This window comes from Ascaphus truei, chromosome 18, assembly GCF_040206685.1.
Source record: "Ascaphus truei isolate aAscTru1 chromosome 18, aAscTru1.hap1, whole genome shotgun sequence".
In the NCBI taxonomy this organism is placed as follows: domain Eukaryota; kingdom Metazoa; phylum Chordata; class Amphibia; order Anura; family Ascaphidae; genus Ascaphus; species Ascaphus truei.
Genome location: NC_134500.1, coordinates 23,345,991 through 23,373,694, shown reverse-complemented (window position 1 = coordinate 23,373,694; position 27,704 = coordinate 23,345,991). Strand labels below are relative to the sequence as shown.

General features: G+C 45.8%; 1 protein-coding gene across 1 annotated transcript; it reads left to right on the top strand.

Annotated features, from left to right (window-relative positions):
- The first annotated feature begins 250 nt into the window (after nt 1–250).
- On the top strand, nt 251–20,140 carry MCEE (methylmalonyl-CoA epimerase). Its single transcript, XM_075575859.1, has 3 exons — nt 251–353; nt 2,182–2,522; nt 18,794–20,140. The coding sequence occupies exons 1-3, from the start codon at nt 326–328 to the stop codon at nt 18,944–18,946; spliced, it is 522 nt and encodes a 173-aa protein (XP_075431974.1). The 5' UTR covers nt 251–325; the 3' UTR covers nt 18,947–20,140.
- Nucleotides 20,141–27,704: the final 7,564 nt, after the last annotated feature.

The window sequence follows — 27,704 nt, the reverse complement described above, 5'->3', positions numbered from 1 at the left end:
CCTCTTTATAATACACAGCTAACCCCACCTATTTATCAGGGATAATCCATTAGTCTTCTAATCCTGTGTCATTTTTTTCTATTTCCTTCCGTCGTATTGACACACATCAATGAAGACAAGAGGCTCCTCTATTATGAACCCAAATCTCTCATACAACAGGACATATCACAGTACAGTGCTGCCCCCTGCCCTTACAGCTATCCCTTCCCCACCCCCTTGCCCAATACAAAGATGGCCGCCGACCTCTTCCTGCTGAGTCACGTGGACAGCAGCCTGCAATGCTGTGCGTGTGCGAGTAAAGTTTTATTTCAATGACAGCAGAGAGATGGCTGCGTCCATAGTAAGGGTAGCAGGTAATGTAAAGCTGCTGGGAATATCCTCATTAGGGTAAAGTGCAGCTGGTCACAGAGCAGTATAAGGGGGATATACAACCACACAGGTTGTGATACAAATATATGAAATATAGATAAATTAGAGGTAGATCGGTGATTGTATAGGAGCCTCATTAGGGTAAAGTGCAGCTGGCTATAGAGCAGTATAGGGGGGGAAATAGGTGCCCAGCACCGATACCTGCCAGGCAGCTGATTAGTGAGGTAACTGAGCTCCACATCAGGGAGAGGTTAAACAAGATGCTTTAAAGCAGTAGTAGCTGATCACCTTTTTTTTTCTATTTTGTTTAATTTACTTACTGTAAGAGATCACTAATTACCCTTTCCAACACTGTTTTTGTTTTTAAAAATCTGATGCTCTGTCTTAGAGATATGAGCGTTTGAAATATTAGGTGCCCGGGAGGTTAAAATGCTTAGAGAGAGCCCAGTGCAGTGTGAAGTTTTTAGTGTTAAATAAGAAATATGATGTTCTGCATCTCTAGCTTCTGAGGTTACCATGGTAAGCTTTGGGCTACGCTTCTAGTGCCGGCAACGGTGACGTCAGGCTGCGGTCACTGGAAAAATCAAATTGAGATGACTTCCAGCGAGCGCGACCCATCCATCGCGTCGCGCTTACTTAGCTCGCTCGGACTGCTGCTTGAAGGCAAAGTGTCATTAACGTGAGGGAAGCAGACCATGAAAAAAAGATGAATATTAGGTTTTAATAGAAAGGGAAGTGATGATAAATAATACGATGCTTACGTATATCTCTAAATAGTAAGCAAAAACTGATGTCTACAACGCTAATATTCCTAACCTAAAATAAATAATAGATAAATAATGATAAAAACAAATGCAACACGCACACTTAATAAAAATGGAATCGTAATGATATCAAGTGTATCAAAAAATGCATACGCTAATTAAACTGATCTGTAGTCTCATGCAAATTTTACATTGTTAATCTTTTCAATGCCGGGGGTCTGACTGCACCAGGGTACCACCAGACTCCTGGCGCGTCCACGTAATGTGACATGGTTGTTCCCCGGATACAGGAAACAGAAGTGACGGGTATTCCACAGTGGTCCGTATGATCACCCCCCTAAGAGCGAGCAATTTACCCATAATGTTACCTGATACATCAATAATGGCAATGTATAGCGTATACATATATGTGCTGATCTACCTCTAATATATGAAATATAGATATATTTGTATCGCAACCACACAGGTTGTGATACAAATATATGAAATATAGATAAATTAGAGGTATATCTGTGATTTGTATAGGAGTAATGCAGTGAGCTTATTCCCAGGGAGAAAGATGTTTGTATATAAGGACATCGGAGAACCTGCCGACATTCGGTTCGCCAGTTTCAAAGAATGAGACACCGGTAAAAATTTAAATCAAACTTTCGCCAACAAAAAATCTAGCGAAACGGCCCAAATTTCACTATTTCACATGAGTCTTGTTAATATTTTCTTTTTTTTTAAAGCATTTAGTGAACCACCCCCCCGAGCCAATTCTTTGCCAATCGATCAGCAACTTAGCTAATTACTTATTGTGTGGATTGTATTGATGCACATATTAAAGGGGAAAGAAATTCCAAAATGTAAAACCGGCTGCTTTAAACTCAAATCGGCTTCTGGTTTATTGCTGCTTTAAATTAGCAGCTAGTGCTGAGATCCATTGTGTTTGTTGCATTTTGCACAGCACACAGTGGCTGCGCAATGAAAAAAAGCTCTGATACTGGATACCTGAGGTTTAATAAAAGTACATCTATTGTTACATCACATTACGTATCTTTTACAGGACTTTTATGCAGAGTCCACGGTGCGATCCAAGCTAGAAGAACTGTGGTGTCTTCTCAACGCCTGGCCCAGAACATCCCCAGCACATTGTGGAACCTCGGACGCCTCAATCACGTGGCCATCGCTGTCCCTGACTTAGAAAAGGCTCGCTCCCTGTATCAGAATGTCTTGGGAGCCCGAGTGAGCGAGACTGTCCCTCTCCCGGAACATGGGGTGTACACCGTCTTCGTGGAGCTGGGGAACACAAAGCTGGAACTTCTATACCCCCTGGGACAGAACAGCCCAATCTCCGGCTTTCTGCAGAAAAACAAGGCGGGTGGAATGCACCATATCTGCATTGAGGTATAACCCCTCTCACAATCCCCACTGCTGATGGAGGAACTCACAACTTGCTGCAAGTTTTTGCCTTTTTGTTATGAGTAAGGCTGAGTCCATGGTGTGGGAGACCGCGCGGAGGCGTCCGCACGGGCGCGATCAGATTGCCTTAAGGCATTGATCGCACCCATAGACCATGCGGGCGCACGCTGGGGCGGAAGCAGGAGGGGGGCGCGCTTTGCGCAAGAAATCAGTTGAAACTGATTTCTTGGCGCGACACGCAGGTCACGTGAGCGGTTCGCCCAATGAGGGTGAACCGGCTCCGTGACGCCCCTAGGAACGGACCCACAGCCTGTCGACCGTGGCCAGGAACAGCACCCGCTTTCCCACAGCCTCCGCAAGCCAAGGCACTATGGCCCCAGCCTAAGACTCTAGAATAGTGACTTCAAATGTGTAATAATAGTGCTAGTAATACAATGCTGCTGCATTGAAACCATGAGCTCTGTACTCATGAATGCAACTTAGAATACACGGACATTTGTCTTGTATATTACTTATTTTTGTCAAGTGGATAGATTTAAAAAAGCCCAGAAAACCCCACTAAGTGAATTGTGATAGTGACTTCAAATGAGTGATAATAGTGCTAGTAATACAACTCTTGTTTGTGCTGCTGCTCTGAAATCACGGTCTCCGCCTCTATTCAAAGGTTCCCCATAAGATTACAGGGGCGCTTTGCACCGACGAAACATTGACACTGGAAATATTGTACATTGGATTTTGGTGTATTGAAGATCTGTTGAAAATTTGAAAGAAAGAAAAAAAAAATTGTAGAGGCGCAAACACTCCCAAGAGGTTATGTAAAAAGATAAAACAGACCATAGCACATTTCTTTTTTTTTTTTTTTTCCAAAATTTTTTATTAGGCATTTAAACATTTCAGAGTGTTCAAGTCGTAAACATTAATACAGCCTAATACAGATTTTCCTCCTTTTTTATCAGTAAAGAAACCAGAAAGAAAGGGAAAGACTAAACGCTCCCCTGACCCTCCAGGGGCTACGCGGAGAACGCGAGTGTTGAAACAAAAAAAAAGGGGGAAAGTGAGAAGAGGGCGGGAGGGGGGGGGGGAAGGCCCATTGCTTCCCGTGTCCTCAGTCTCTGTCGCTAAAGCCTCTGAGCTATTTTTCTTTCTTTTCTTCTCTTATATGGTTTAATGACGTAGGGGTGCCATATGGGTCAGCCATGGGTTCCATGTCTTATTAAAGGAGTCAGTAGATCTTTTCAGAAAAGCTGACAGTTTCTCCATATTCATCACCTCTTGCACCCTATTTTTTACCGTTTGTTTTGAGGGGGGAGATACCTTCTTCCAGGCGGCCGCCACCGCACATCTAGCCGCTGTAAGAATGAAGGAGATTAATTTACCTGTTGGTCGGTCCAAGTTTTCTAGGGGCCTGGCCAGCAGGTAGGTCAACGGATCAATAGGGATTTTGAGGTCTGTGACCTCTTCAATTAATTTTTGTATAGTTTCCCAGTATTTCTGAATTTCCAGACATGTCCACCAAATATGGGCCATGTCCCCCTTTTGACCGCAGCCTCTCCAGCATAGATCGGACGCCTGGGGGTAGATTTGATTTATTCTAGCTGGGGTAAGATACCAGCGAAACAATATTTTATATATATTTTCTTTGATTGTGGTACATATGGAAGTTCCTGCATCTGTTTCCCAGATACTTTCCCAGTCCTCTCGGTCTATAACTATGTCCAATTCTGCTGCCCAATGCAGCATATAGTCATGTGTGGGGGCTTCTACGGCCCTCTCCAATTCTGCGTAAATTTGTGTTATGAGACCTTTCTGGTGGCCTGTTTCTCTACAGAGCCGCTCGAATCCAGTGCGAGGGGGGAATTCCAATGTTGGGGATAGTGTTTGAACAAAGTGCCGAATTTGTAGGTACTTGAAGACATTCAGCCCTACTATTTCATATTTTGTTTGTAAATTTTGATAACTCAGGAACTCCCCAAAACTCAAGAGGCCGGCAACCGCTCTGATATTTTTTGCTTTGAATTGATCCAATTGTCTGGGCTCACAGCCAGGGGGAAATGACCATAGCACATTTCTGACAAATAAAATAGAAACTTGAAAAGCAAAATACTGAACGAACTCACAATAAGTGTTATATCAAAAAAATACCTGTTTTTTTTTTTTAATTAATTTTTTTTATCGGAAGGTCACTGCATCCAGATCATCGATTTTCAGAATTCCCAGCAAACAGATGCACAGGTTTTGGATCCCACCTCTTAAAAAAAAAAATATCACAGCGAGAAGAGAAAAATAGCGTAGAAAGTTTACTGCACAAGACATGAAGTAAAAGATGAATTGCAGTCACAAGATGCCAAAATATTGAAGGCTTTGGGAGGTCTTCATACACACCTGCGCGCTTCTTCTGTGGCTCCTGGTTCTCTAAAGCCTTCACTATCTTGGCATCTTGTGACTGCAATTCATCTTTTACTTCATGTCTTGTACAGTAAGCTTTCTACACTGCACTAAGCATATCGCTTTTTAAGTTCACGTTTTATTTGTCAGAATTGTGCTGTATTCTGATTTTTGGTTTCACATGCCCTCTTGGGAGTGTTTGCGCCTCTACAATCTTAAATAGGGTTATTTTTTTTTTTTTTAAAGACCTGCTCTTCTCAAATATAGTTACTACTAATGAAGGTGCATTAGTTGTGCTCTGTAAATAGTTTGTACATTGTGCTAAGAAACTGGCATAGATACCAAAGATGACGTATTTATTTTTAAAGGTGCCTGCCTTATTCTTAATTGTAAGCATTTAAAAAGTTCTGCCTCAGACAAAATTGGACTAACGGCAGTGGCATGTATAATAGGTTAAATGTGACTAACACTTTATATATATATATATATATATATATATATATATATATATATATATATATATATATATATACAGTGCTCGACAAACCCGGTCGCCCACTCGCCAGGTGCGAACGGAAATTGGCCCGTGGCCAGCTACTTTTCCCCCCTGCTCTGCGCAAATTTTAAAAAAATTAAAAAAAAAAAAATAACAAAAAAAATATCCTCCTGGCTGATTGGCCAATTGGTCGTGACGCGGAATGGAGCCCTTCTCTGCAGGGGTAATGGCTTCTCTTCGCGCGCGCGGTCCGTCTCCGTCTCCTGCCCGCGCTTCCCTCCTCATCCCCTCCAGTCTCCGCTCCTGTCGGGCAAGAGATGACAGCAGGGGATTTCTCCCCCCCCCCCTGCCCCGCTTGCCCTCCGGTTCTGCTCCTGTCCCTGTGGCTGCTTGCGCGGGGCAGGAGATGACAGTGGGCGATGTTCCCCCGTCCCGGTTGCCCTACGGTCCCCGCTTTCCCCCAGTGGCTGCTCCCGATGCCAGCAGGGGTGTTCCCCTCGGTCCCCGTGGCTGTCTCCGCTTCCCCACCCCCCCACAAATTTAAAAAAATAAATAAATAACAAAACAAAATATTTTCCTGGCTGATTGGCCGTGACGCGGTCGTGACGCGGAATGGAGCCCTTCTCTGCAGGGGTAAGTAATGGCTGCTCCTCGCGTGCGCGGTCCCTGTCTCCTGCTCGCGCTTCCCTTCTCATCCCCTCAGTCTCCGCTCCTGTCCCCGTGGCTGCTCGCGCGAGGCAGGGGATTTCCCCCCCCTGTCCCGCTTGCCCTCCGGTTCCACAGAGTGTGTATGTATGAGAGAGAGTGGTGTGGTGTGTGTGTGTGTGTGTGTGTGTGTGTGTGTGTGTGTGTGTGTGTGTGTGTGTGTGTGTACGTGTAGGACACCAAAGGTACCCCCCACCCCAACCCACCCAGTCATCCCCCCACCCCACCCAGTCAGTCATCCCCCCACCCAGTCAGTCATCCCCCCACCCAGTCAGTCATCCTCCCACCCCACCCAGTCAGTCATCCCCCCATCCCACCCAGTCAGTCATCCCCCCATCCCACCCAGTCATCCCCCCACCCCACCCAGTCAGTCATACTCCCCACCACCCAGTCAGTCATACTCCCCCCCACCCAGTCAGTCATACCCCCCCAGTCAGTCATACCCCCCCACCCAGTAAGTCATACCCCCCCCCCCACCCAGTCAGTCATACCCCCTCAGTCAGTCATACCCCCCACCCAGTCTGTCATACCCCCCCACCCAGTCAGTCATACCCCCCCACCCAGTCAGTCATAACCCCCCCCACCCAGTCAGTCATACCCCCCACCCAGTCAGTCATACCCCGCCCACCCAGTCAATCATACCCCCCCCACCAAGTCAAACATACCCCCCCACCCAGTCAGTCATACCCCCCCAGTCAGTCATACCCCCCCACCCAGTAAGTCATACCCCCCCCCCACCCAGTCAGTCATACCCCCTCAGTCAGTCATACCCCCCACCCAGTCAGTCATACCCCCCACCCAGTCAGTCATACCCCCCCACCCAGTCAGTCATACCCCCCCACCCAGTCAGTCATAACCCCCCCCACCCAGTCAGTCATACCCCCCACCCAGTCATACCCCCCCACCCAGTCAATCATACCCCCCCCCACCAAGTCAAACATACCCCCCCACCCAGTCAGTCATAACCCCCCCCCACCCAGTCAGTCATAACCCCCCCCACCCAGTCAGTCATACCCCCCACCCAGTCATACCCCCCCACCCAGTCAATCATACCCCCCCCACCAAGTCAAACATACCCCCCCACCCAGTCAGTCATAACCCCCCCCCACCCAGTCAGTCATAACCCCCCCACCCAGTCATACCCCCCACCCAGTCAGTCAGTCATACCCCCCCACCCAGTCAGTCACCCCCCACCCAGTCAGTCATCCCACCCCCCTGCCCAGTCACCCCACCCAGTCAGACAGTCAGTAATCCCCACCCAGTCAGTCAGTAATCCCCACCCAATCACCCACCCAGTCACCCCACCCAATCACCCACCCAGTCACCCCACCCAGTCACCCCATCACCCCACCCAGTCACCCCATCACCCCACCCAGTCTCCCATCACCCCACCCAGTCACCCCACCCCCCCACAGTCACCCTCTCTCCGTCTCTCACCCTCTCTCTCTCCCTCTGTCTCTCCCTCTCTCTCTCCCTCTCACCCTCTCTCTCACCCTCTCTCCATCTCTCTCTCACCCTCTCTCGGTCTCTCTCTCACCCTCTCTCCGTCCTCTCTCTCCGTCTCTCTCTCACCCTCTCTCCGTCTCTCTCTCACCCTCTCTCCGTCTCTCTCTCACCCTCTCTCCGTCTCTCTCTCACCCTCTCTCCGTCTCTCTCTCCGTCTCTCTCTCACCCTCTCTCCGTCTCTCTCTCACCCTCTCTCTCTCTCTCTGTCTCACCCTCTCTCTGTCTCACCCTCTCTCTGTCTCACCCTCTCTCTGTCTCACCCTCTCTCTGTCTCACCCTCTCTCTGTCTCACCCTCTCTCTGTCTCAAAATCTGGATCTGGATATTTTATTTACCCTGTATATCTTAACTGCCCTATACTACACCGAAATAACCTATACTGCTTTCTTCCAGATCTGACTCACACAGAAGACATTGGAATCCCCCGTAACCCAGAAGACAGGTAGGGAACACATCCCCTCCAATGTATAACATTGTGGGAATGAGGTACCTGGACATTGAGGGTCTGCGGATCAGGTAAGATCCCAGGTGGGATTGCTGCTTTAAACATTCTGAAGCGGGGGCATCCAGGCACTAGTTAAGGGGTGCAGGAAACTAGTCATTCACATCTGGCTTGTTTTTCTAGATTCGACATTTATACACACACATACACACACACAAAACAAGGACTAATTGTAGTATAATGTAATACAATAAATAAACTTATGTCAAAAACGAATGTTCTTACTAGAAATTTATTAAATTTATTTCATTTATGGTTTTTTTTAAATGCGGGGCTGGGGGCGGGATTAGAGGCGGGGTTGGGGGCGGGACTAGAGGCGGGACTAGGTGGCGAGTAGATTTTTTGGTTCGGCGAGTAGATTTTTGGGTGATTTGTCAAGCACTGTATATATATATATATATATATATATATATATATATATATATATATACACACACACACACACACACACCATTTTAAACATTTCCATGGTAAACAAATGCCTGGATTGTTTTTACAATCTATTTCTTCTGTCTTTTGGTGATAACACTGTTCTGCCAGTTCTCAAGTCCTCATTTAAATTGTTAGTTCTGCTCTCTCTTGTTGCGTACAGTAATTATTGTGCGATCATTAGTCCATCAGACTAATGCAAGTATCTGATATGCTTGAATCCAGACACAAACAAGTACAACAGGATGACTTAAAAATGATGAGAATGTCCGAGGAAACCAATAAAACTGCTGTTATTTTTGACCGAGTACATTGAAGGGTCCCCTTTCCACCAGTAGAGGGCACTGCATGCTAAGTATAAGGTCCCATAGCTATTAAGTACACCCACACTTTAACTTGCGGGCCTCCCACCCTCAGAGAATGTTAACTGCCTTCAGGTACCTTACCAAACAGTTGGATTTTAAATGATTGTAGCTTTCCTTCTGGTGGTTCCTTCCCACCACCAGACAATTTACTGAATGTCGGCAGGAGAAAGCAGAGTTCCTCAGTTGCACTTATGATTATTTATTTGCTAGAATACAAATGTAGAAAAGCACAATGTGGAGATCATTAAAAACAAAAGCTAAAAAGGCCCGGATCTTAATGCAACAAACCGCCACGGAACGCGCCTATGAAACGTATTTCTCAATAGGTAGAGTAGGATACACTAGTACAGGGGTGGGCAAGTCCAATCCCCAAGGGCCACCAACAGGTCAGGTTTTAAGGATATCCCTGCTTCAGCACAGGTGGCTCAGTCAGAATGGCTGAGCCATTGATTGAGCCACCTGTGCTGAAGCAGGGATATTCCTAATACCTGGCCTCTTGGTGGTTCTTGAGGACTAGAGTTAGCAACCCCTGTACTAGTGTATTTCTGGCTAAGCTGTGCAATTAGCACTAATACAAAGCCTTGTATAAGAAACCCCACAAATATTGGGCTTTTGGCCTTCCAATTAATTATAAGGTGTGCTGTTGTGGTAATTAATGCATAGGGGATATATATATATATATATATATATATGTGTGTATATATATATGTGTGTGTATATATATATATATATGTGTGTATATATATATATATATATATATGTGTGTGTATATATATATATATATATATATATATATATATATATATATATATATATATATATATGTGTGTGTATATATATATATATATATATATGTGTGTATATATATATATATATATGTGTGTATATATATATATATATATATATATATATATATATATATATATATATATATATACTGAGTTAAGTTATGGTGAGTAAAAAAAAGTGACAAAAACCCTCCACAGCAAAGCATATAGCAAATGGAAATACAACTGTATGCGCATTTACATGTCTTAGGCAGGTCTGCAACCCCGCCTTTCACCATTAGCACACAGCACTTCCACTGCAGCAAGGGATTCTGGCAAATGACATGCAAATGAGCACACAGTTAAAAATGGTTTTTGAAGCAAAAAGTGGCACTGTGTGCTCATTTGCATGTAATTTCCCAGAATCCCTTGCTGCAGTGGAAGTGCTGTGTGCTGGGTGATAATGGTGAAAGGCTGGGTTGCAGACCTGCCTAAGACATGCAAATGAGCATACAGTTGTATTTCCATTTGCTATATATATATATATATATATATATATATATATATACAGTGCTCGACAAATAATGATAACAACTCGCCCGTTGCGAGTGGATTTAGGCCGCTGGCGATCCGTGCTGCAACTCTATTAATTCCCCTGCTCGCGCCAAAATTTTCAATTTTTTTTTTTTAAAAAAATTCCTCTCCCTGATTGGTCTGACGTGGGGAAGAGGACCGGCTGGCAGCTCTGGGTCAGCCTGTCTCTCCCCCCTCCCCTGCCCACGATCCCCGCTTGCTGCCAGGGGCTCTCACTTCCGTCCCCAGCGCGCGCGCGCAAGCAAAGTTGACTGCTGGATCCAGCGCGTCCCCGTCCGGCCACGTTTCCCATGCGGATGTCCCCCGCATGCCCCCACATACTAAATTTCCCCCCCAATGCCCCCAGATGTCACCCGCCCAGATACCCACATACCTCTGGTGAGTGGGACTCCCGGCTCCGTTTCTTGTAGTGTCTGTGTGTGTGTGTGGTGTGTGTGTGTGTGGTGTGTGGTGTGTGTGGTGTCTGTGTGTGAGAGCTGGGGCTGCTATATCACGGGAGGCTGCGGTGTGCCGGGCCCGATCAGGTACCGGGGGAAGGGGGGACGCACACTTACACCATCCCCTGCAGAGCTGCGGCGGCTATTCCGGGAGGCTGCAGTGGGCCGGGACCGAGCAGGTACCGGGGGGGAGGGGACGCACACCACCCTCTGCCGGACCGGGAAGCTGCAGTGGGCCAGGCCCGAGCAGGTACCGGGGGGGGGAGGGGACGCACACCACCCTCTGCCGGACCGGGAGGCTGCAGTGGGCCGGGATCGAGCAGGTACTGGGGGGGAGGGGACGCACACCACCCTCTGCCGGACCGGGAGGCTGCGGTGGGCCGGGCCCGAGCAGGTACCGGGGGGGAGGGGACGCACACACACCCGGTGCCACCAGCGCCATGTCGGGCTGCCGGGTCCCAGATCTATTCCCCCCTGCAGCAGGCGCCTCGCTCCGCTCTTGCTGCGGCCTCCCGTTTAGGCCGCGCGGGGCGGGCGATGTGCAGGAGAGGTGAACGGTGATGCAAGGGTGGAGTGAACGGAGGTAAGGGGGGGGGGGTGAATGTAGGTAAGGGGGGGGGGGGTGAACGGAGGTAAGGGCGGGGGGGTGAACGGAGGTAAGGGGGGGGTGAACGGAGGTAAGGGGGGGTGAACGGAGGTAAGGGGGGGTGAACGGAGGTAAGGGGGGGTGAACGGAGTTGGGGGAGGAGGGGGGGGTGAATAGAGATACAAGGGGGAGACAGGCTGGACTGGGGAGAGCAGAGAGAGAGACAGGCTGGAGTGGGGAGAGGACTGAGAGAGAGACTGGGGGGGGAGAAGAGAGAGACAGGCTGGGGGGGGGGGCTAAATGCTCCCAGGCAGTCAGTCGCCCACCCAGTCAGTCACCTACCTACCCAGTCAGTCACCCATCCAGTCAGTCAGTCACCTACCCACCCAGTCACCTACCAAAGTCAGTCACCTACCCACCCAGTCAGTTAGTCACCTACCCACCTACCCACCCACCCAGTCAGTCAGTCACCTACCCACCCACCCAGTCATCCCCCACACCCAGTCAGTCAGTCACCTACCCACCCAGTCAGTCACCTACCAAAGTCAGTCAGTCACCTACCCACCCAGTCAGTCAGTCACCTAACCACCCACCCATTCACCCAGTCAGTCACCCACCCACCACCCACCCAGTCAGTCACCTACCCACCACCCACCCAGTCAGTCACCTACCCACCACCCACCCAGTCAGTCACCTACCCACTCACCCAGTCAGTCACCCACCACCCACCCAGTCAGTCACCCACCCAGTCAGTCACCTACCCACCCACCCAGTCAGTCACCCACCCACTCAGTCACCCATCCACTCAGTCAGTAAGTCACCCCCCCACCCAGTCAGTCATAAAGTCAGTAATACCCCCCCACCCAGTCAGTCATACCCCCCCCCCACACCCAGTCAGTCATACCCCCCCCCCCACCCAGTCAGTCATACCCCCCCCCCCCACCCAGTCAGTCATACCCCCCCCACCCAGTCAGTAAAATGTCAGTCATCCCACCCCCTGCCCAGTCGCCAAGTCACCCAGTCACCCCACCCAGTCAGACAGTCAGTAATCCCCACCCAGTCAGACACCCCGTCACCCCACCCAATCAACCAGTCAGTCACCCCACCCCCCCAATCACCCCACCCCCCCAATCACCCCACCGAGTCACCCCACACCCCCAATCACCCCACCCAGTCAACCCATCCCCTCACAGTCACCCTCTCTCCGTCTCTCACCCTCTCTCCGTCTCTCACCCTCTCTCCGTCTCTCACCCTCTCTCCGTCTCTCACACACTCTCCGTCTCTCACTCTCTCTCTCCGTCTCACACTCTCTCTCTCCGTCTCACACTCTCTCTCCGTCTCACACTCTCTCTCCGTCTCACACTCTCTCTCCGTCTCACACTCTCTCTCCGTCTCACACTCTCTCTCCGTCTCACACTCTCTCTCCGTCTCACACTCTCTCTCCGTCTCACACTCTCTCTCCGTCTCACACTCTCTCTCCGTCTCACACTCTCCGTCTCACACTCTCCGTCTCACACTCTCTCTCCGTCTCACACTCTCTCTCCGTCTCACACTCTCTCTCCGTCTCACACTCTCTCCGTCTCACACTCTCTCTCCGTCTCACACTCTCTCTCCGTCTCACACTCTCTCTCTCCGTCTCTCTCTCCGTCTCTCTCACCCTCTCTCTCCGTCTCTCTCACCCTCTCTCTCCGTCTCTCTCACCCTCTCTCTCCGTCTCTCACCCTCTCTCTCCGTCTCTCTCACCCTCTCTCTCCGTCTCTCTCACCCTCTCTCTCCGTCTCTCTCACCCTCTCTCTCCGTCTCTCTCACCCTCTCTCTCCGTCTCTCTCACCCTCTCTCTCCGTCTCTCTCACCCTCTCTCTCCGTCTCTCTCACCCTCTCTCTCCGTCTCTCTCACCCTCTCTCTCCGTCTCTCTCACCCTCTCTCTCCGTCTCTCTCACCCTCTCTCTCCGTCTCTCTCACCCTCTCTCTCCGTCTCTCTCACCCTCTCTCTCCGTCTCTCTCACCCTCTCTCTCCGTCTCTCTCACCCTCTCTCTCCGTCTCTCTCACCCTCTCTCTCCGTCTCTCTCACCCTCTCTCTCCGTCTCTCTCACCCTCTCTCTCCGTCTCTCTCACCCTCTCTCTCCGTCTCTCTCACCCTCTCTCTCCGTCTCTCTCACCCTCTCTCTCCGTCTCTCTCACCCTCTCTCTCCGTCTCACCCTCTCTCTGTCTCACCCTCTCTCTGTCTCACCCTCTCTCTGTCTCACTCTCTCTCACAATCTGGATTTGGATATTTTATTTACCCTGTATATCTTAACTGCCCTATACAACACCGAAATAACCTATACTGCTTTCTTCCAGATCTAACTCTCGAGCTTCACACAGAAAACATCGGAATTCCCCGTAACCCAGAAGACAGGTAGGGAACACCTTCCCTCCAATGTATAACATTGCGGGAATGAGATACCTGGACATTGAGGGTCTGCGGATCAGGTAAGATCCCAGGCGGGATTGCTGCTTTAAATATTGTAAAGCGGGGGCATCCAGGCACTAGTTAAGGGGTGCAGGAAACTAGTCCTTCACATCTGGCTTTTTTTTCTAGATTCGACATTTAAACACACACACACAAGGACTAATTGTAGTATAATGTAATACAATAAATAAACTTATGTCAAAAACGAATGTTCTTACTAGGAATTTATTCAATTTATTTCATTTATGGTTTTTTTAAATGCGGGTCTGGGGGCGGGATTAGAGGCGGGGTTGGGGGTGGGACTAGAGGCGGGGTTGGGGCGGGACTAGGTGGCGAGTAGATTTTTTGGTTCGGCGAGTAGATTTTTGGGTGATTTGTCAAGCACTGTATATATATATATATATATATCTTGATGTACATGAATCATTCTACTCAATAGCATGTTCCAATGTATACGCATTTAATATCTCGAAATGAACTGAAAAAAAGATGAGGAATCTGACCTGAAGACCAGAACCCACACGATGTACACATGTTTGTATTGCTATACTTGTATTATAATAAATAATTAGTCCCGAGTGCAACTGAGGAACGCCGTGCTTTCTCCTGTCGTGTATCTTGGTTATATTCCTTGGTCCGCCTAAAAGAGAAGGTTTAGGATTACTTACACTTAGGGACCCGTGCTACACCCCCTTTCTCGTTCTACTTTTTCTAACCCACTGTGTTCTGTCCCAGGCTCACTGTAGGTAATGAGTAGGATCAGGCAGTTTAAACTTGTCCTCTTTAAATGCACACAGAGTCCTTCTATTTTCTTTAACTTTATTGGAGGTGGGTTAACAGAAACATAAACCAACTTGCAGGTAGCATTTGTGAGAGGAAGGCAGAAAATGATTGCCTTGTTCTGGGATAACAGTGAAAGGGATGTTACTCACAAGGCTGTAGGTTCCAAAAAGGAAGCATGCTTGCCTGGACAAGCAGGAAATAAAGTCAGGTTGCACCAACTTGCAGGGGAAGGAGGGGGCAGCCCAACTTACAGAGTCAAAGGGGCGTTGCCAAGGCAACAGGCTGAGAAGCCAATAGAGAAAGTTACATTAGTAACAAGTTATGACAGCAGTCTCGGAACAGAGAAAATATGCAATCTGGTTCCAGGACCTACTGATTGTCCTGACAATATAGGGTTGTTGACAGTTATGACTTCTTTTAATGCACCCACATGCGAGCTATACATAATTATAGCTTAATAGAAGCTTTTGACTTAGAGTCCTCACAAATCTCTTCAGGTGTTTTGCAGCCAGTACAATAAAGTAGCACAAAAGAAGTCTTGTGATGTCTCAAAATCTTATTTGGTCTGTAACAAAGTCACGCTCCAACACTGTTACTGGAACTGCACAGTGCAGCTGTAAATACAGCTCTCTTCTGATATTACAATAGAAAAAAATATATTGTATGGTGCTCTAAAGACAAAACCGTAGTCAAAGTAGAATGATATCTGAAGATATATATGGAAAAACAACCCTATAATGTATAGGTGTCCAAATGGATGCAGCCTGGTAGAAAATAATCCCACATAGCAAGGCGGTAAGGATAAATTCAGAAACACCTGCCGGTGACCAGTAGATGAAACATCCAATTAATCAGGACAAAATAAATGGGGTAAAAACTGGAATAAACTCACTTGGGATCCTTTATCCACGATAAACAGCAAGTCCAATGTGTCCAGTGCCCCAGTGTTGAATGTGCCTCCGTTTGTAGATAATCTTCAGTGAGAAAGTGGAGAAAAAATGAAGCACTATATCCAGTGCTGATGATGCAGCAATAAAACCACCAGGAGTACGTTCCCATAAAAATAAAGCTATTTAATGGATCAAGAATATAAGTAACAAAACACACCAACGCGTTTCGGACTTAGAAAATCCTTGATAAGTCCTAAGTCCGAAACGCGTTGGTGTGTTTTGTTACTTATATTCTTGATCCATTAAATAGCTTTATTTTTATGGGAACGTACTCCTGGTGGTTTTATTGCTGCATCATCAGCACTGGATATAGAGCATCGTTTTTTCTCCACTTTCTCTTCTGATATTAGAAGTTTATTGAGAAAAAGCAGGAGTAGGTCAGGTCAGAAGGGCAGTACAAATGAAGACAGGAGAATCCTACAAATGTAAATTTAATGTTCCTGGTGAGAAGCTTTTACATTTTGGGCCAAAATGTACAACAAAAACCTCCTCTTTTGTGCATAAATAGGAAAGGGTTAATGTTGCTAATATCCCTTCTCTGACAGATTTGCCTGCAGTGTGTTGCCTTGAAGTACACGGCTGGCCCTTCTGATAGTAATATTGCTGTGTGATGCGGCAGGCATAAGCTTGTAGGGGTCAATGTTAAAAGGGCCATAAAGCGGCACACAGTGTGCTCATTTGCATGCCATTACCCAGAATCCCTGGCTGCAGTTGAAGCACGGTATGCTAGCAAATAATGGGAAAGGCAGGGTTGCAGACCTGTCTGAGACATGTGAATGTGCCCACACGTGGTACTTTTATTTGATATGAAAGTAACTAATGAATTGCAGGTAGTATTGCTGCAGCATTGAATGACAGGATGTGGGGTTGTATCGTCAGTGGTCGACAAATCACCAAAAAATCTACTCGCCGAACAAAAAAATCTACTCGCCACCTAGTACCACACGTGTGCTGCTTGGGCCAATAGGAGCTCGCCACGATGTTAAATCCACTCGCCCGGGGCGTGCAAATGTATAGGTTTGTCGAACACTGCGTTATAGATTTTTTTACGCGTTCCGATAAGTATTATACTCAAATGTGCCAAAACTATCAGGTTCATGTTATTTTTTCTCATCTTATATTGCCTTAGACTACCTTCTATTGGGCAGTCACTTGTAGGACGAAAGTGAACCCAGGACAGTGACATGTTGAATAGAACAAATTGAGTTTGAAATCTTTAAATTGTACCCATACAACACACACAAAACATTTTTTTTGGGGGGGGGGGGGGGGCGAGTCCCTTTTTTTTTGTTTGGCGCGTAGCATTTTTTATAATTTGTCTAGCCCTGATTATGATGATATATTTGATGTTTAACAAACAGATAAACATATGTAGTGGATACTCTTGAATTCAGTGTTCCTGGAGAAAACACCACTTGTTCATTTTTCACTTTATACAAATAAGTAAATTGGAGATATATACGCACACATTGGGGAAGAGCACGGGACTTCTGCAACCACCGCGCCCCCCTGGAAAATACCAGAGTATTTGCTTAGCATTCTCTTGCTATACAACTCCTGCGTGAATGTGTGCCATTTGTACTGTCGATCGCCATATTACCTCAGTCTGTTGTGCTGCTGCTCCAGCCTTCTTAGCTATTAATTAACATTAAGTACGTCAAGTGTTTTTTGTCCAAAGTATAAAACAGCTGAATCAGGTTAAAACGGAAAATAAATCGGTACAAAATATATGGAATTAAACTTTTAATTGCAACCCACAGGTAGTATTTATCAAAGAGCAAGAATCACAGTAAATAATTAGAATTTTTCCTTTGATACATGTAGTGCAATCAATTTGCATTGGATAAGCCCTAAATCTGGAGCCAGCAGACCTTGCTAAATAACCCCCTACATGTTGTTTCTTCCCCCGAACCACTGCATTGTGCTCACACATCCATCCAACTGCTTCAAAAGGCAAACTGACAACATTTGGCCGATTTTTTACATTTTCAACTGTATTAAACACACACACGAGAGTGAATACGTCTTCAGAAGCAATTTTCAGCTCAATGGGGGGAGTGTCCTTTTCCCCTCTCTCTTTGTTTGGGAACGAGCATGTGTAATTATGTAGGTTAAAGTAAAATGCCAAAGCTGCCTCTTTCCGATGGAAGCCAGGAGCTGGCAGTCTCCCAAAGCCTGCGTGGGACCAGCGCTCTATATTAGCGGCTTTGAAATCTCTAGTTTGGGCAAATCTCACTTCTATTAAAAAATGTGATTGCTTTCTTAATGTTCACTTTCTAGCTCTTGTTGATGAACTTCCCTCACTTCAGTCATTTGGAAATATCCATCGTTGTCGTCAACCTTCCCTTGTTTTTCGTGTGAGCATTTTTTTGATAGCTTATAACGCAAATGAGGGTTGTAATTGATTTTTTTCCCCAAAAAGCGTAATTGATTTTGTCAACAGTATGAAATCTTGTAAATTAAAATCATTCTAAATAGTACCAAAATGTGTTATTTCAAGGCTCACAGAAATGCTCTTCCAGGCCAGTGCCTCCTTGGTTTGTTACCCTAATTTATAAGAAAAAAACATTAAAAAAAAGGTCTTGTCCTTTTGTAACAATACACTATCAGATTGGCTTGTTATTAGATATGAGCAATTCCATTGTTATTTTATATGTACAGTTTTAAAGCACAAGCATTTAGCGAACATTACAATGTTCCCTTTCAGTTTTTTGTTTGTTTTTATTACAGGATTGAAGAAGGGGGTCTTCGGACCTGAACCGGGTTAATTCCAGCCCTGGGGATCCAAGAGATACTTACCTGTAGCGGTGCCGGTATCTCTGCAGTCAGAGAAACGGTGTGCCTAACATAATGGCGGCGTTTAAACGTACAATGTCCTGCGGACCAATAGGAAGCTGTGATGTCATCCTGTGCAGCTTCCTATTGGCCCGCGCGACCGGACATTTAAGCTGAAAACAGATACCGGCATCCCCTATGGAGGTATTTATCTCTGGAAGCAGGGGATCCTCAGAGCCGAAATTGACACAGTTCAGCTCCGGAGACCCCCTGCTTCCATCCTGTAATAAAATAAATCAAAATATTAAACTCGTCTTGCTGCTTTAATTACAATAGTTTACAGGAACATTGAGATAAACATCTCGAGACTGGCAGAACGAAGGATATAAAGTGATGGTCCCAAATGAAAGTGACCCAGGCAGGAATTGAACCCACAAACCTTCGTATTAAGGATCACGGTTGTAGTTCTAGAACAGTATCGGCTGCTTGTCAAGGTGTTCCTTTTTTTTTTGCCTCTTTTAGGTTGATGACATCAAAGGAGCAATGGCAGATCTGAAAGAGAAAAAAATTAGGATCCTAAGTGAAGAGGCCAAAATTGGTGCCCATGGAAAACTGGTTGTATTTCTGCACCCAAAAGACTGTGATGGAGTCCTGGTGGAGCTGGAAGAAGCTTGATGCACATTAACAAGTGGCCAAACCACTAATTTAATAATCAATACCTGATCAAATTACATTGGGAAACTTGTAGCCCGTTGCAGATACAGCCCAAGTGACCACTTATGATTATCCCCCTTCCATCGTTATCTGTATATTACACTGCTACCCAACTTTCTATAGTTGTGAGAGAGGATTGGCCAATATATAAACGGGTATTCTGGTCACATGTGTGTTCCCCATTACATTTTCTGAGCTCATAGGAGCATATTCATTAGAGTGCAGGCAGCTCCAGGCAACATTTCCTGAAAACGGGAGACTGTTTGACATGTTTTACTCACTGCAGCCAGGGATTCTGGGTAATGACATGCAAATGAGCACACACAGTGTCCATTTAAACATGGGCAACTATAAGCATATGCCTGCCGCATGACACAGATTTTTCAGCACAGCTGGGGTTAAAGACGTGCATAGTCAGTAAGCCTACTGACAGACTAAATAATTATTTTTAAGTGGAGCAGTTAGGTTTATTGTACATATTCTTTATTGTGGGTTCGTTTTCCAGCTGCAACTTTGAGTAATTTAAGGTATGTTTGAGTGATTTTTGTTAGTAGAAAAAAAAATTAAAGGCATGAGACGCACTTTGGGGGTTCTCCGTTAACCAAGGGGTCCTCAAGACCCCCCACTAGGTCAGGTTTCAGGATATCCCTGCTTCAGCAAAGGTGGCTCAACCATTCTCTGCTTCAGCACAGGTGGCTCAGATTGAGCCACCTGTGCTGAAGCAGGAATATCCTCAAAACCTGACCCGTTGGGGGGTCTTGCGGGCTGGACTTGACAACCCCTGAGTTAACCCTTTTGTGTGCCGCAGACTTTCCAGCTTACGGATCATGATCACTAGTGCAGTGAGGGGCATTTTTCCCAATTACCCCTGATGCCGGGAGCCAAACCTGGCTATATCTGTATAAATAAATCAAGGTTTGTTTAAATCTTTCTAAGGAAGCCAATTACACTGATAAGTTGTTTGAAAGAAATGTGTTGACCTGCCCCTTTTAAACATTCCCGGGGTCATTTGTCAAAGATTTATTTTCCAAACTTGAAATCAGGGAATGGGATAATTTGGTGAATAAAAATCCCTGTTGAAAAAATAGGATAAATCTGACGACTTTTCTACCCACAGTCAAAATCGAAATAAATAAAGGAAACATGTTGGGCTGTGATTGTGACTGGCAGCTGTATTTTTGGAAAACCATTGCAAAAAAAGAATGCAATACGTTGCTGACCTGTACAGCAATGAAAGGGTTACAAATGGCTACACAGTTTCAGCGTGTAATGCATGTTTATTATATTCTTTCAGCCCAAAGTAGTCTTCAGCTGCACCTTGCAATGATCTTTACATATATTCCTATTTATCCTACATCTGTGCATCTTTCAGGTCAATAAAACATTTCCTACCCATACATTTCATTGCACCACCCGTGTGCTCATCTTAAAGCAGTAATCCCAATGTTTGTATCCCCAGGAGCTGTGTGGCTCCATTTTCAGCCCCGGTTTGACAATCACTGGTAGGTACTCTGGAGTAGGATAAACATCTAATGATATGATTGTCCCTGATGGCAAACCAACGACGGCCTGTGCTGAGGGCATCGGAAGAAGCCATTTATGAGATAATTCATATGTAGATGTAGCAGATGTTATTGCACCCGTTGAACTGGGGTAATATTGTCTGCTACATCAATAACCATCAAAAACGTTCATCGTGTGTGTTAGAAGATTTATAAAAACATGCAAGTGTAGCCATGGCTTAGTTCAGTGGGTGTTTTTTTTAGCCTTTCTGTTGTTTAGGAACCATATAATTATATTTTTAAATTCTGAGATCAGATGCATTGTAAGGAACCGCAGCCCTCTCTAATAGCACGTCTGTGATCAGATGCATCGTAAGGAACCCCAACCCTCTCTAATAGTGGGTCTGATATCAGATGCATTGTAAGGAATCCCAACCTTCTCTAATAGCGCGTCTGAGATCAGATGCATTGTAAGGAACCCCAACCCTCTCTAATAGCGCGTCTGAGATCAGATGCATTGTACCAAATACAGAAGAATTTACAATTTTCAAATGACCTGAAAATTGCAGGAAACCCCAAGGATTCCTAGGAACTCCTCATGAAAAACACTGGCTTAATTACACATGGATAATGTCATAACATTAACACTAGAGATGAGCCATTTTTTTTGGTGGATTTGGATCCTTTGGCTGGTTCCTTTGGTTCAAAAAAAGCCCCACATTGTTGGATTTTTTTCCCCCCACAGACAGAAATCCATTTCCAGGCGGATTTTCAACGAAAGAGAGAGATGGACAATGAGCGCGCCTGGTTGTGATATATGCTTATGCCTATGCAAAGTATATTTATATGAGTCCCATGCCACACTTCCTAAAAGGATTTCCGTACCAACAATGTAGCATTGATAAGCCTAAGGCTGCACTTATAGTGCCAGTGACGCAACGTCGCTTCAAAACAATTGTATTGATGGCGTTGCGTGCGTTTATAGTGGACGCAGCGGCGCCACCAAAATCCTTGTAGTCACTAGAATTTGATTTTTGCAGAGACGGTCTCCACATGTGACTGCCTATAAGCCAATCACATAGCCCCTCTGCCTTCCCCCTTGTTGACTTCACTCCCCTTGTAGCCAGCGACGTCTCCAAACCTGATTACAGCTTTCGCGACGGGTGACATCGGTCACATCGCTGGCACTATAAGCACAGCCTAAGGCACCAACCTACTGCCTGGAGTAGTGTGAGACCCAACAGGACTAGAATCCACTACCACTGTTTTCCCAGGCCACAGCTCTAGGAGTGGGAGCTACACCAGCTGATGCGCAACACCTCTGTCACAGTATACTTTGTTTTGAGCTCTACTCATTGCGTGCTCATACCTGCACAGAGCTAACTGCATGGAAGGGAAGGGCCCTCTTTTCTCTCAAAATAATCCGTCCAGATTGTATTCCATGACCTGGATTTTGAAAGTATGCAGTCCGTGTGGATTTTATTAAAATGACCCGCGGAATTCTTTGAAACGGATTCTGACAGTTTCGCCTGTCCCTAATAACACTAAGGGCCTTATTCTATATGCACCAAAGCAGCCGGTCAGGCTGTTTTTGGACAAAAAACTCAATTGAAATCTACCCCATATGGCAAAAACCGGCCTTACTTGTTCAGCGCTCAATCTTGTGCATGAATAGTTGGATCATGTTAAAGCGCCATCCATAGACTTTCAAGAAATCAAACATGTATTGGACCATTTCAAACGATTCAATACAGCTGGGGGGGTCTGTACTAAGTCACCCAAGACATATTCGGCAAGAAGGGTGATGTATGGACTACAGTTGTGTTTTTCTTCATATTGGGAATGATAGCTGCAGAATTCTATTAATTCAATAGGTTTTCTTTTTTTATAGCACAAGAGTGGGAGAAGTGATTATAGTTTTTATTTAACTGTGCAGCCATTCAGGCAGCATATAAGGAGTTTAAGCAACTAAGACTTAAATTAGTAAAAATTAGTCTAATAGTTCACGCTGGTCAGAAATTCTAATGGTGACTCATGTAATTTATGCTATATATATATTTCCTATAATCTGAAAATCTGAAATCACAGACCTCTGTGAATTAGAGTTTATTTGCAAAAACAAACTCTGGATGATGAGTCACCATTAAATTGAACACACCTTATAAAATGTATAATTAAGGTAAGTGCCTTGCCCATAAACCTCTCCATGAGGGTTTATCCTTAAATCATATCACTATTCAGGAATCATTTGACTTATCTGTACAGTACATTTCTTAATTTTAAGATATAGACTTTTAGATAACACTATACAGTACATTGCTAAATACAAACATTTATGACATCATTTCGGTTTGATTAAAAACCCACAGGGACAGGGCTGTGTATCAAAGAACCATCATAACCCTGCATCTCTAAACTTTCATTACCAGTGTTGGTGGCCCATAATGTTCAGCAAATGTAGTTTGAACAGTTCTGCTAATGAAATAAAACCCAGATTTACTACAGTGCAACGTTTGGCACAACATCAATCCCATACATTACAATGGGCATAAGTGGTGCACCAAGGATGAAAACCTCCTTAGTAAATCTGAGCCTTAATGTACAAATCTGGTGAACCTCCTCCACAAATCTAAAGGGAGTCCTCACTCACTCTGAACCTTGGAATGGTTAGTATATTGTACAGATGTGCCTGGCTTAATTGATTCCTCTGATCTGTTATGATGGGATATGTTTTGATATTCTGCGTGCCAGCACTGCCATTGAATCTTATAGAAACACTGTGATAATCTCAGTTATAATGGTATATGTGGTGCCACCACTAGGGACAATGAGGTTGATTCCATCTGTATGTATAGTAAAGGGCACTACTATAGATATAATGAAGCTACTCTATGTCCTGGTTTCCCTGGGCTAGTCCCAGTTAGCAAAGATATATAGCGAAGTACAAATAGGTCAAGAATGAGTGTAGGCAGCGGTAACGTTTGGTAATATGACCAGGACTATGTTTTCTTTCTAATAAACTATGATTCAGTCCATACACACGTAGCACGCGAACCACACCCTGGGCAAAAGATTTGATGGGTTTGACTTTTTCCTTCCCCACCTTCTCTCCGCTACCTCTATTTTCCCCAACTCCTCTCTCCTCCCTCCTCTCTCTCCACCGCATCTCTTTAATACCTTATGATGTCATCGATTCTTTCCACCTCGCTCTCCTCCAGTATTTTTTGCTTTCTCCTCACATGTCAACTGACACTCTCTTTTCTTTGTCTGCTTACTGTCTAAACTTTATAGCTATCTGGCTCTCCATATCTGCCACCAGGCTATGTGCATAAGGATGTCACAAATGAGCTATATCGCACATGAGGGACAACACAAATCATTTTATAATATAGTAAGATTATCAAAGATTACATTTCTATACAGCTGCCCTACTCTATATATTTTTTATTTTGTAACTTTAAAAAAAAAATTTGGGGGGGTGGTTCAGGCTGTACAGAAAATGAAAGTGTAGGAGGGGAGGGGTGGATGAAAAGGGTTTTTGTACACTCAGGTAGCTGCAGAAAACTCTGCCAATAATTCTATTGTTAACAGATGTGCATAAAAATGACTGTTATTGACAAATAGAAGAATACAGTTTAGGTTATAGCTTGCCCTGCTCTACCTCTAATACAGTATATTTTTGCATCATGTAAACCTGCCTAGGTTGAGTCTAAGAAATATTGCAGTGGGGTGCACAGGGAATGAATGGCAACACTTAATTCCATCAAGCAATGTGTATAAAAGCCTGGCACCAACAGGATGCAGATTTAAAAATGAACAGACTTGAAACATGACTCAATGCATTGGACCATTTAGAGACCTTCGTCAGGAGTAATTATGAGAAGGTTATATAAAGGGCATTCATATCTCTCATAATTCGTCCTGATGAATATCCCTATGTGGATTGAAAAGGAATCAGGTTTCAATCAAATATGTTCATTTTTTTCCTCCAGTTAAACTTGGGAGAATCCACATATTGCTTCAAGTTTGGCATGTCAACCTTTTTTCACATACGTTAATCATTTTCACCTAATTTTCCCAAGAACATTTTTTTTATTCTTACTTTCATAAAAACGGTATACTACAATTCCAACCCCATTTTTTTCAGTTTGGAGACTCTCGCCCCCCTGCACCTCCCCGCCCCCCCCCCCATCCTCATAGTGGTAATTGTATCTAGGGGGTAGTGCGATTGTGTCTTTGAGGGTAGTGGTAATTATATGTGGGGCGTAGTGGTAATTGTATGTGGGGGGTAGCGGTGCTTGTGTCTGGTGGGGGAGGGGGGTGTTTGGATCTGGGGGGTTAGTGGTTTCAGTATTGGGAAGAGATATTGTGTATGTATTAGGGTGGGGTTGTGTGGGTAGTTTTGGAAGGGGAATTGTATGGATATTGGGGAGAATTGTGTGTGTCCAGGGGGGAGGGGGAAATGTGTGTGAGGAGGGGGGGATTGAGGGAGCAGGATTGAGTGAGAGGGGGTAATTGAGTGATAGCGGAGGCTGTGATAGAGAGGTGAGAGGGGGTGTAAGAGAGGGGGAGAGTGAGAGACAGAGGGGGGATGGAAATACAGGTGTGAAAGGGGAGGGCTCGCAAGGCCCCCGACATAGGGGGTGGGGCACAGCGCTGACACAGGGAGGGGCGTGGTGTCAACACGGGGAGGGACATGGTGCCAACATAGGGAGGGGCATGGTGCCAACACAGGGAGGGGCACGGCCCTGACACTGGGGGCCCTGGGCGAAGCTCTAGTCCTGGGCCCCAGGAAATCTGTCGGCGGCCCTGCTGATGAGACCCAAAGGGTCAAAACAGCTGTCTGAGTAGGTTCGCTGGCTATGCAGTTTTTTTTAAAAGAAGCAATACTAAATTCCCCCTTTTGTTTCTTATTATTTTTATATGTAAAGCATGTGAAAATGTATAATTCTACATCCTTACCTAAGCTGGCAATTGTTTGGTGCTCCTCTTATCAATCTGTGACAATCCTGACTGTGTGCCTAACGAAATGGCCGAACTTTGTGCTGCAGTCTGTAAAATGATGCAGCTGAAATGTAACCTTATATTACTAAGTGTAACACATTATTCTTACAGATTCCAGAGTAATATATCTGTTTGTGATACTTTGTTGCCAAAAGGCAGAGCTCAAAATGTGTGCCAGAGCCTGTTTCAAAGGAGGACGTGGATATGACTTTCTAAATGGTTGCTGTAGCAACTAAAGAATGATCAGTACATTAAAAAAATCATTAATTAAAAACGGTATTAGGAGTTTAAAAAATGCACACAGTATTATCTAATATTACAGAACTCATTAATTAAAAAAAAAATGTGCATGTCATTACCCAGAAGCCCTGGCTGCAGGGGAAGCATTGTATGCGAAGAGATGATGGGGATAGGCAGGGATGCAGACCTGTCTGAGACAAGCGAGTTTGTTTTTTGATGGTTACACCTTTGCAGATTGTATCGGCATTATCTAAAGCAGAGGTAGTCACTTGGAAACTGCAAAGGGGCTTGTTTGGATGCAAGGAATGGTCAACGAAGCCTCACATAAGAGATACCACAAAGTCACACCAGCAAAACTAATAGCAGGAGCATACCATACATTGCACAGCTACTAGTTTCATGCACCTGCCACTGCCGAGCACGTTTGTAGAAGGCTCCGGGAAAAGAAATCGAGGATTCCGTATGGCAGTGAATTCCACTGATCAATGCCGACAAGTGAAGTAGGGATTCATTTAGTGGGTGATTTATATTCTGACCTCCTGAGAATATGAGATATCAACCTGGGTAGTTCACAGAAAAGTCTAGCCACCGTATAAACAAGCAGAAGTTGTAAGCAGGGGCGTAGCTAGACGTGCGGGCTCCGGGCACATTTTTTTTGCAAGGCCTTATTATGAGTGAACATATTTCGTAGTTCCCCCTCAACCCTCCTGCCCCCCCCCCCAGCGTGTTGACAGCCCTGTGAGCCCCCCTTCTTTTACACCTCACTCCTCTATTCGCCCCTCTGTCTTCATGTATTTCTCTCCCCCCGCTTGCACCCCCTCCTCACTTCCCCCTTTTTCCTCTCACACTCTTTCTCCGCCCCCTCGGCTATTACTCAGTAACTTCCACACTCAACCCGGCTCCCTCAACCCTCCCCTCCACCTTAAACAAACACACACACACACGCACACTAAAATAACCTCCACACCCCACACAAGTGGTTGTAAAAGGCGGGTGTACAGTATACTGCGCAGTAACTTCTTTTAATACAGTTAACTATAAACAACGGTATAAAGAATGACACAAACTATTTTTAAAATGCTCTAATATGAAGATTGTTACAATAAAAAATAATAATAGCATGTTCTTGTATAGCGCTTTACAGAGACATTTTGCAGGCACAGTCCCTGCCCCGTGGAGCTTACAATCTATGTTTTTGGTGCCTGAGGCACAGGGAGATAAAGTGACTTGCCAAAGGTCACAAGGAGCCCTTCTCCAAGCTCAGTGCCAGTCAGTGTCTTTACTCACTGAGCCACTCCCTCTCCCTATTCCTCCACTTATCACGTTACCTCAATTGCTTGCACTGAGGCACACAGCAAACTGACAGCTAAACAGCACTCTGACAGACACACAGCACACTGACACACTGAATCACAAATAGCACACTGACAGAGCAAACTGTAACTGACACATTTACACACAAACACACACAGCATACTGACACACTGACAGACTGAAACACACAGCAAATTGACACACACATGAACAACAAACTGACACAAACACACATGCAGCAAACTGACACACATACACACAGCATACCTTCCCACAGCAGCACATAGTAACTCCTCGGACTGATGTCACGCAGAGCAGGGGCGGGCAGAGCTTGCAGCTCTCTGCCTCAATTCCCCCCGCAGCCTCTGCTGCCTGCTCTCTCTGCAACCCCCCCTACAACCCCCCCAGCCTCTACTGCCTGCTCTCTCTGCAACCCCCTACCACCTGCCCCCCCCCAGCCTCTACTGCCTGCTCTCTCTGCAACCCCCTACCACCTGCCCCCCCCCCTAGCCTCTACTGCCTGCTCTCTTTGCAACCCCCTACCACCTGCCCCCCCCCCCAGCCTCTACTGCCTGCTCTCTGCAATTCCCCCTCCCAGATCCAATCTAGCCGGCAAGTTTCTGTTAAGCGGACCGGAGGAGGAAAGGGGCCCTGACTTC

Coding starts and splice junctions, on each gene's coding strand:
- MCEE (XM_075575859.1), top strand. CDS start 326: ATGGCTGCGTCCATAGTAAGGGTAGCAG. Junction 354..2,181: donor GTCCATAGTAAGGGTAGCAG/GTAATGTAAAGC, acceptor TATCTTTTACAG/GACTTTTATGCAGAGTCCAC. Junction 2,523..18,793: donor TGCACCATATCTGCATTGAG/GTATAACCCCTC, acceptor TGCCTCTTTTAG/GTTGATGACATCAAAGGAGC.